At 37.5% G+C, this 10765-nt stretch overlaps 1 protein-coding gene across 1 annotated transcript in view; it reads left to right on the top strand.

The window, feature by feature from the left end:
• Positions 1 to 837: 837 nt before the first annotated feature.
• Positions 838 to 10765, top strand: part of itpkcb (inositol-trisphosphate 3-kinase Cb) — a 13290-nt gene continuing 3362 nt past the window's right edge. Inside the window, exons 1-4 of the mRNA XM_016230297.1 lie at positions 838 to 1835; positions 9614 to 9713; positions 9818 to 10031; positions 10263 to 10467. Of these exons, the coding sequence (XP_016085783.1) occupies positions 1050 to 1835; positions 9614 to 9713; positions 9818 to 10031; positions 10263 to 10467 (1305 nt within the window). The 5' untranslated portion in view covers positions 838 to 1049. The remainder of the gene's footprint in view (positions 1836 to 9613; positions 9714 to 9817; positions 10032 to 10262; positions 10468 to 10765) is intronic.

The following is a 10765-nucleotide window of genomic DNA, read 5'->3' as shown; positions in this document are numbered from 1 at the left end:
GCAATAGCAATTTATGGCATGACCACGTGTATGTGTTTTAAAAGAAATAAAAATGAGCATATCTATATTTGAGATATGAGATATTTTCTCTTCCTTGCAATTATTGCCTTGTTCCTGTTATAATATCCTGTGCCATAGTTTTTCGTCTTTACAAATATTGCATAGTTTTTCGTTATTACAAATATTGCATATTGCCTCAACAGAAGCCCTATAAACCTTAGTGTATCATATTTAATACATGCATTTCTAAGGTCTCTGAATGATGAGTATGATCAGTACTTCTGAGAAATATGTACATACGTACCATCTGCCCTCTGATTGATAGTTCATACTTTTTTAGCAAGTAAAAGACCTTTTAGTAATTCTAGAAATGTCCCTTTCAGGTTGTGGTACAGATGACATGTCTTTTTGCTGTGAAATAATTTTTTATAAAGTCTTAATAATAATAATAATAATAATACATATTTCGTATGTCAGGCTGTGCAGGGTTAAAGGGATAGTTCACCCAAAAATGAAAATTCTGTCATTTACTCACCCTCAAGTAGTTTCAAACCTGTATGAATGTCTTTGTTCTGCCGAACACAAAGGAAGATATTCTGAAGAATGTGGGAAACAGAGCAATTTCTGGGGCACCATTGACTTCCATAGTATTTTTTTCTCCTACTATGGAAGTCAATGGTGCCCCAAAACAGCCTGGTTACAAACTTTCTTCAAAATATCTCCCTTTCTGTTCGGCAGAACAAAGACATTTATACGGGTTTGGAACTACTTGAGGGTGAGTAAATGATGACAGAATTTTCATTTTTGGGTGAACTATCGCTTTAAAGACCTTGGCCAGAGCAGCGGCGTTGGGCGGTGGGCGTGGCATTTAAAGGGCCGTGTGAGTGATCTGTACGGTACGCAGTATGGGCCAATCATCATCCAGCAACGGCGGCTGCTCTTCACACCGCTGTAACAACGCTGCACTCGCGAGCTCCACACGAGCGCGCGTGCGAGTGTTTTGAGTGTTTTGTTCGCCGCATACCGGTGACCGCTTAGACGAAAATCCGATGAAAACCAAAGAGCTGCAATCTGTTCAGAAGTGCTGGCGGGGCGGTTATAAAGAGGGGACGACTTTTGTGGATGTGAGAGTACATGAGCCGAAAAAACTTATTTCAAACGCGAGTTCTTCCGGTAATCCGCATGCGACCGACAACTTGATACTTCTGAATCGGGACACTGACTCTGAGAGTTCCGTCTCAGGTCCCCAAAGCGGAGAGAAAGGAGTACGTGAGGAGAACCATGAGTGTTGCGTCTCGCCGTGGGACATGGAAAGAGTGTCAGAAGGAGGTGCCGTGACTCCAGGCAGAGTTTCGGAGGAAAATGTGACCCAGTGCCTGAACACACCAGACTTTTTAGTAGACTTCAGTTGTTCGTCTCCGTTAGCAAACCATCAAATGACCAAAAGTACGTTGCAACCCTCCGTATCAGGTCGGCTGGGTGGAGAAGTGGAGCAACACGCCTCAAACCCGTTCCCTAGGATTATTCCCAAACTAATAGTCACCCATGATGATTTAGGACCCGGTCAGGACAGTCCGCACATCAGTGATTTGACTTTAAGCATGGGCGGCTTTTCACTGGACCTGCATCCCGACGAGGACTCGCCCTGCTCGGACAGCGGCTGCGGAGGCTCCCCTGCGCCCTCTCTGTTCCACAGGAAACTGTCCAGCTCCTCCTCTGCTGGATTATCCTCTGCCTCGTCGTTTGAGGAATCGGAGGATGATTTCACGGGCAGTGACATTGAGCCCACCAGTCTGTCCCCCAGCATGATCGGCAGTCCTGGTGAACTGACAGGGGTAGGTGTCCAGTTTTCCCTAACTCTTTTAGTCCTTATTATTTTCAAAGTCCCATTATATAGATTGATCTGTTGCCTATGTGTTGAGTTTAATTGTATTGAATGTGCACTCGTAGTGTACTTTAAATCTTAACATGGTACAGCACTTTTAGACAATCTAATATTAATGAAGTAAAACGCCACTTGAGTGTACTTAAAGTCCACTTCCACGACTACGTGTCTTAAGTACACTTTGTAATGATGTAAAATTAATAACAAGTTTAACGCTAAAAGTAAATTTTTTTGGTATAATTTTTTTATTTCTGTTTTTTTTAACAAACCTTTTGTCCTGCTTTAAAGAAGTATGCTTAATTAGCCTAGTGTTGAGTAAAACACTAAACCACACATTGGTTGCTTTAATTTGACCTAAATTGATATTGCATACAAGTAAATATATTTTAAGTAGGCCTATACTGAATTGCAACGTTATCATTGCAAATGTGTAGTTACAAATATATTTTTAAAAAGTTATGACATACATTTACCATAAATTCAGCAGTACAACTGTAACCATATTTCCCAAACAATAGATGTATGAAATTCCGTATAAAGATGTAAGTCCTACTTAAGTATGTCAGAAAAGCACTACTAAGTTCAGCTAATAGCAATTAATATAAATTTAGCCTGTAATAGAATCTCATTTTCTTGCAAATAACATGCAGTTAAGTGTTCAAAAGCATTACATGTAGGCCTAGTTTGCACTTAAGTATATTCTTTTAAAGTATATGATTTCCATAAGTAGCATATTAAAAAGAATACTTAAGTGTACTACTTTTTCCCAAGGGTATGACTCAAAGGTTAGGGGAAGGGCTTTTGAGAAGTGTTTGTGCACCAACACTTTATTATCAACTTTATTGTCCTGTAGCAGACATGAGGTCTTGTGCTGCCGGTTATCTACTGATATTCCTCCAGTAAAACACACTGATTAGGAGTTTATGATTACCAGTAAGGAACCTCTCAACATTATATTTACAACTGCGATGTTCTTGAGTTGCTGTTGATCTGTAGTGATACTTCAGCTTCAGTTGGCATGCAAGAATGAAGATTATGAAAATGTTTGAAAACTGAGTCAGAATGAAACTATTTATTAGAAATTACAGCTATTTTTAGCTCCTTATCTGTACACCACCAACTTTTGTTTTGTGAAAGTGGTGAATCTAAGATACATTGACATGCACATATACAGTAAAGCCAGAACCTGTTATATTATACATAACTCCTCAGGCTTTTAGAAATCATCAAAAAAGGTTACTGAAATATTGTAGTTTCGTTATTTCTGACAGAGAGCTTCCAGTCTGGCAAACTTTTTTCAGTTTCAGAATTATATTGTTGGCTCTTGGAACAGTTGATGGGTGAGACTCATTAGAGAGATGATTTTTGTTTTCTGTGGAAAGTTAGTAACTATATTTGGCTTTTAAATGTTAAGAGACCAAATGTGAGTAAGATATACCTATAATGCTAATGGGGATGTTTTTAAAATATGAGCGAAACTCTGAGGGTGAAGAATAGAAACTATTCTAGTTTCTGGAAACTAAAAAAAAAAAAATAGAACTGTGACATTGTTCAAATGTCACTAATTGAATTAATAATACACTCACTGTCCTAGTCATTCATAGATGACTGATAGAGGAGTCAAACTGGCATCTCTGGTATCTCTGGAATCTTCCTATAATGATACCAGAGATTTCATCTGGAAAAATCCCTCAAATTCCTGGTGTCTTTGTGTCTGCCGCCTGAATCTCGGTTAGACACGTGCTCGGTAAGTTTTTATGTGTGGATGGATGATCTGTTACAGACTGAAACTTTGAGTGACTTCATATCTCTGATGAAACATTTGTTTACCTTGATTAGAATAGAAACTCATGTCCACCGACTGATCTAGCAATCTGTGCACTGAGTAGGCTGGACTTGTTGCTGAACCTCAATTGGTAAAACATGACGCTAGCAACACCAAGGTCATGGGCATAATTTCCAGGAACAGTTGTTCTGATAAAACGTATATTACTTCGAATGTGCCTTGAGTTCATTCGGATAAATAAGTATTTTTTGTTTTATTTGAAAGGTCTTACAGTGAATTACCATGATATGTGTTTACAGGGCGTTAGCTTATGTGAATCATCTCATTTGAAAGCTATAGCTTTTTATGTCTCTGCTGAACAATGACCAGAGTCAGCAGAAACAGGCCTGATATCCTACAATATACATTTCATCAGCAGTTCTGTGCTAATCTCCAATTTCCCACTCAGTCTCCCATTATCCAAGTGATTAACGCTTTGTGTATGTCTGGCTGATCTGTGAATCAGGATGAATCAGTCCGGAGAGAATGACTGTCAGGAAGTTGTTGTTTTTTTTCTCCGGATCTCTCTATTTTTTTTTTTTCGTAATACAAACAACATTTCTGGAATACTGGAATACTCTGGATTCTGATTGGTCAAAGGCAGCATTCTATGGTCAAATATTTTAGTAATGAGCGCTACAGTGTTTAAAAAACTATTTCCTACCGTTCAAAAGCGTCTGTAATATTGTTCAAATGTTTTTGAAAGAAATCTTTTATGCTCACCAAGACTGCATTTATTTGATCCAAAAAACAGTAATATTATGAAATATTACATCTCAAATGAACTGTTTTCTATTTTAATATTTTAATCTCAAATAGTAATTTATTCCTGTAATGACAAAGCTGGCTTTTCAGCAGACATTCACAGTGTCACATGATCCAAGAATCATTCTAATAAGCTAATTTGGTGCTTGAGAACCTTTTTTAAAATTATTATCCATGTTGAAAACAGTTGTGCCTCTTAATATTTTTGTGGAAACCATGATGCTTTTTTTCAAGATTCAATTCAATGATCAACCTAATGTGTCCTTGCTGAATAAAAGTGTTGAATTTAAAAAAAAAAAAAAGTAAACTTTTAAATGGCAGTTTACATCGCAGTGCTAGTCTCTCATATGACTTCATGATTCTTCTCACATGTTAAAATAATTCAGTCATTTTATTTATTTATCAGTCCCATTGTAATAAACCCTAGAAGATCTTGATCACCCTGTTAGGGTTTATTTTGTTTATGTACAAATCTTTTTCCTTTGCATTTGCTGTACATTAAACTCATCCAAGCTGCATATTCACATTTTTTTGGTCCGTTTTTTTTATAATTTGACCCTGCTCCATCAGCTGCTGGCATCCACAGGCCTACTTACACAGACACACATTCTGATGCCATCATTGAGCCATCATCACTCACACTGTCCTGGAAAACTTGAGTTGTGGGTGGTTCTTTTGTTGCTAAGTAACCATGAATCCATATATGGTATTGCTTCTCATTTCTGTTTCTTCTTCTCTTTCTTAATCTGTGTTGTGTCTTACTTCAGTGGTCATGACTTGTGACGCAGATTATTGTGCTTTGTTTACAGCTGTGTGTATGTGCGAGTTACTTTTGACTCTTTTCCTGCTGAGCAAATCCCACATCATTGCACTTTGCGATGATGTAAACCATTCATTTCACGCCATAAGCTTGTTCTGCCACTTCTGAGACAAAGCGAAACACTCCATACAAGAAGGAAATACAGGAAGAATGAAAGACATCTAGCTGTCTTGGTCTCGGCATTCCTGGCTCTTTTGCTCTCTGAGGGTGTGAAGCTGTTGGACAGGTTTATCTTTGTTATGAAAAGGACGGAGAGTGAGAAAGAGAGACAGATCAAAAGAACGAGAGGGAGGGGAGAAGTGGAAATTGGATAGCTGCAGTGAGGGAGGAGGTGGGTGATGGGGTGGGTGGGGTTTTTACAGCGTGTTCAAACACAAACAGCCCAGAAAAGCACATTTATTACTTTAGTGGTGTTTGCCAAGGCCGGCGGCACTATAACTTGATTTGAATCACTAGTACTTACTAAAAAAAGCAATTTAATATGCACTAATACTTATTAAAATTATTTATTTAGTGTATTTTACATAATTTGAGTTGTTGCATGTTCATGCTAGGAGAAACCGGAGAATATCCATTAAGTCAGATGGTAATTTTCTTTTAAAAAAACATGCAATGGCAAACTTTAAAACCTTTTGTTTTAAAAATGATTGGATGAGTGACAGTTATAGGTGGGGATGCATTAGCATTACACTTATAAGGGCAATACTACCTGAGTATTTGGTGATCCCAAGAGTATATGGAGTAGTGTTGTTATTGTTAACTAAAAAATCATTAAAAAGCATTTTCTGTCATTGAAATAAGGCTGAAATAAAATAAAATGTATATACACGATGAAATAATAATAAAAAAATAGTGTTAAAAATGTTGCCTTGGCAATAAATGAAAGTATTAAAATGAGTAAAATAACTAATAAAAAAAGAAAAAGCACTTAACAAAATTACTAAAACCAAAATGGAAATATAAAAAATACAATGAGGCCCCTTTGGGTAAAAGCAAGCACTCAGATAACCCTAGCAACCACATAGCAATGCCCTAATATCTTGACTTTGTCGTCTTCACGTGTTCTTTTACACATTTCTTTATAAGCTTGTCAGTATGTAGTAAGAAGGGAGTGAATGTACGAGTGTCAGGACGAGTTCATATGCTTCATGAGAGCTAGCAGAGGAAGGTGGATTAGGATCAGAGAGGGGGGAGAGTAAGATAAGAATATGTAGGGGAGACATCTGAGAAAGATCTGATAAAGAGGACTGAGATGGTGAGAGAGACAGCTGAGCTGCAGAAGTGCATGTGAGCGAAAGACCTGGAATCAACAGAGAAAGAGAGAGAGTTATCAGGGCTGAGGTAATCAGTGCTCCATGCACATGATGTGAGTGTGTGTGTGACAGCTCAGTCTGCTTCCCGGATGCATGTGTGGTTACAGGGCAGTGCGGGACTCGTGGGTCTCTGCACGCTTGTTTGAAGTCTGTGTTTTAAGTGTGTGGTTGTGCATGCTTGTATTTGTGCATACATTGTGTCTGCCTGCTGTCTTGCTTGCCAGGTAAGAGACGTTCTCACACACAGGTTTGTTTTTGTGAAAAGTGGGGACATCCCATAGGCGTAATGGTTTTTATACTGTATAGACCGTATTTTCTATCGCCCTACACCAACCCTATACTTAAACCTACCCCTCACAGGAAACTTTGTGCTATTTCAGTTTTTCAATACACTCCACCCTGTGTGAATTATATGCGTTTTGAAAAGTGGGGACATGGGGTAATGTCCTGAAAAGTCACCTTCTCCTTGTAATACCTATGTCATACCCTTGTCATTATACAAATTTATATCCTCATTTGAAACAAAAACGCGCGCACACACACACACACGTACACACTGCTGGGTCGATTTGGCAAAAGGGTCAATGACAAATAAGAGTGTCCATGTTATAGCAAAGGAAAAATCTTTAAAAATCTATTTTAAAATGCATGTGCCATTCTTTGATATGTAGTCTTTGAATTCATGTTCATAAAGTTTTTATATTCTTTTCAAAAAAAAATCTATTTAATGACATCAAATTGGTGTAACAATCAATGTGGTGTAACAATTAAGTACAAAGTAATAACTTATTTTCCTAATTTCTTGAATACACAAGTATTTTTAAAACTATTTTATTACAAATATCATGAAATATTAAATCATAAATATCTATGTTTTTGAGGAGGTGCAGCACATGACATTTTACACTTGAACTTAACCTTGCCTTCTCAATAAGTCATGCTTTATGATGGGGTATAATATTGTTTCCTGTTTTTGTTTTGCTTTTCATATTAGTTTCACTACGTGAGTTTTATTTGGCTGAAATACATTTTTCAAATATTATATAGCAGTGAAGCAGGTTTTTTTAAGAAATACTTTTCAGCCAGGATGCATTAAAGTTATCTAAAGTGACCGTGATAACATTTATAATGTTACGAAAATTTTACGAAACAGTTTTCTGTTTTAAATCAATTCGGATCTTTTGAACGTTCTATTCATCAAGTATGCTGTAATTAAAGATATAAACTGTAAGAAAAGGGTTCTGTGGGTCAGATATGCAGTAGATCTGTTTAGATGGTTTGATCTGTAAAGATGGTTTATTTCAGGGTCATTTGTCAGGTTATTGTTGCTATTAACAGTAACCTGACAAATGACCATGAAATAAACCATCTGTGTGTGTGTGTGTGTGTGCGAGTCCTTGAGATAAGTCAGACATGAAGATAGAGCGGCTCTGTTTGTCCAGGGTGGGTTTGACCATTGACCCAGGGGTAGATCTCACTTTGACTCTCCTCAAAGCCGGCCATTACCACCGTGACAACCTCTCATATTCTAGAATTATTAGAATGGAAGTGGTAGTCATGAGTCGTTAGCATATTTTGCAATCAAAATTGAGATATGAGGTATTTACGCATTAAACATAATGCTGTAATTGTTTAACAATGGTGGAAATGATCAGTTTGCCTTTTCACAATAGATAGTCATTTTGGGCAAGAAATGTTCATGTCTAAATATATGAAATACTGTTTCCGTTCATAAACTGCAGCGCATGTGCCTGTTTTGAAAGTGAATTGTAATTAATACTTTGCCTGAAGTTTCAAGAAGTGTGTATAACTATGCAGAAGGACAGGAAGAAATACAGAGGCTTTTTATGAGGTGTCATCTGTCCCCTGTTAGCTATAGTGTCGTCAAAGGGGGTCATTCAGGAACAGAGAGGACAAACTGAATTACATCTAAGTGTGGAGAGCGAGCTGTCGACTTTACAGAGCACACGTTGAGAGGGGGGATGGTTTGGAAGGAGGGAGTGAATGTCTGAATTGTAAAGGGGACAAAAGAAAAGAGACCTGAAAGGGGACAGACCAAGAGAAAAATGCATTTTCCCAATTTAATATAAAATAATGTCATAAATTGTTGTTGTGATCATAACAACAATTATATAATTGTTTTAATTTTATATTTCAAAGGGGGTCATTCAGGAACAGAGAGGACAAACTGAATTACATCTAAGTGTGGAGAGCGAGCTGTCGACTTTACAGAGCACACGTTGAGAGGGGGGATGGTTTGGAAGGAGGGAGTGAATGTCTGAATTGTAAAGGGGACAAAAGAAAAGAGACCTGAAAGGGGACAGACCAAGAGAAAAATGCATTTTCCCAATTTAATATAAAATAATGTCATAAAAAATTGTTGTTGTGATCATAACAACAATTATATAATTGTTTTAATTTTATATTTTTGTAACTTTAATTCATCATAATTTTTTCCTCTAAACTCAAAAACTTTTTTTAAGTAGTATTCTCCAGTATTTGTATGTGAGTTTTTCACAAGTTATATAAGGTCCGGTACCAAGCATATTCTGTAAACTATTCTGGAATTATGGAAGGAAGTTGTCAGTGATTGTGAAAGTTTGAGTGGCATCCCAGGACGTCATGAAGAGGTTTTTCTAGTTCCCTTGCAAACAGCTGGGTTAAGTCATTTCCCACACTCACACATTCCTCATCGATCAGAGCTGTATAATCAATAACCTGTAATCTGTGAGGCTGTGTGCATCACGGCTTCTTTGTTGACCTTGTGTCGCTGATAAAGTCCTCACTCAGTCTGGGATTTTAGTTCCAATGCCTAAAAAAAACAGTGTCAGTGTTTTTACAGAAACTCAGTCTAGACACTAAATGTTTGTTTAGAGAAAAAAAGATGTGGTTTGTTTCACAAATCAGTATAGTTTTCACGTATTTAGTCTGTTCTGTTTCGAAAATAAATGAAAGAAAATGCAGTATGTTGGTCTCATCTGTGCATATGTGATCTTTGATTTCAGGCTAAATCGTGGAGGAAGTTAAAGACCATGGTGCATTGCTCTCCATTTGTGGTTTCATTTAAGAAACTATATCCTTGGGTTCAGCTCGCAGGCCACGCAGGTAAAAACTAATTCTCCTTCCTGTATTGAGGAAAAAGCTTGTGTCTGAAAAATCATCATTTTGGACTGATGAAATGAACACTGTTTTTGTCTCTTTGCGTGTAGATAATTTCCAGGCAGGCGAGTATGGGAAACTGTTGAAAAAGTATTGTGAATGTGAGCAGCAGTGTCTGGAGAAGCTGATGAATGACAACCTCCGGCCGTTTGTACCTGGTTACTATGGTATTGTGCAGCAGAACGACCATGATTACAACCTAATGGATGATCTGCTGACCGACTTCGACTCCCCTTCAATCATGGATTGCAAGATGGGAAGCAGGTGAGAAAAAGCTTAGAGATTAAAGAGAATAGAGATGTTTGGATTTATTGTTTACAAAGATCTTATTTGTTAAAACCGCCCAACTCCAAACCGCCCTAACCAAACAAACTAAATGTATAGTAAAGAATAAAACACACACATGCAGAAGGTGGCAGAGTGAGGTTGACGTCACAAACTGATGTGCGAATGCTGGTGTGTGATTAATTGGGTCTGGGGTTTTTTTTACCACAGGACATACCTGGAAGAAGAGCTGGTAAAGGCCCGTGAACGTCCTCGTCTTAGGAAGGACATGTATGAAAAAATGGTGGCTGTGGATCCAGGAGCGCCCAGTCCAGAGGAAAGAGCCCAGCAGGCGGTTCTCAAACCTCGATACATGCAGTGGAGGGAGACACTGAGCTCAACCACCACTCTTGGCTTCCGCATAGAGGGCATCAAGGTGGGAGATCATGTTTGCAAAGACAACTGAAAGAGTTTATATAATATATATGTATACACACAGAATTTTTTACTATTTAAAAAATGTCATGGTTTCCACAAAAAAGGTTTCTTGACTACCGGATCATGATTTGTGAAAGTTCATGTGACATTGAAGACTGCTGAAAATTCAGCTTTGACTTCACAGGAATAAATAACATTTAAAAAATATACTAAAATACGAATCAGTTATATTATATAGTTAAATTCTAATTACGAATATTTAATCAAGAATATTTCACAATAAAACTTTCTTTTGT

Source organism: Sinocyclocheilus grahami, unplaced genomic scaffold, assembly GCF_001515645.1.
Source record: "Sinocyclocheilus grahami isolate Dianchi unplaced genomic scaffold, SAMN03320097.WGS_v1.1 scaffold367.1, whole genome shotgun sequence".
NCBI lineage: Eukaryota > Metazoa > Chordata > Actinopteri > Cypriniformes > Cyprinidae > Sinocyclocheilus > Sinocyclocheilus grahami.
Note: the sequence above shows the minus strand (reverse complement) of the source record. Positions and strands in the feature narration are given on the sequence as shown.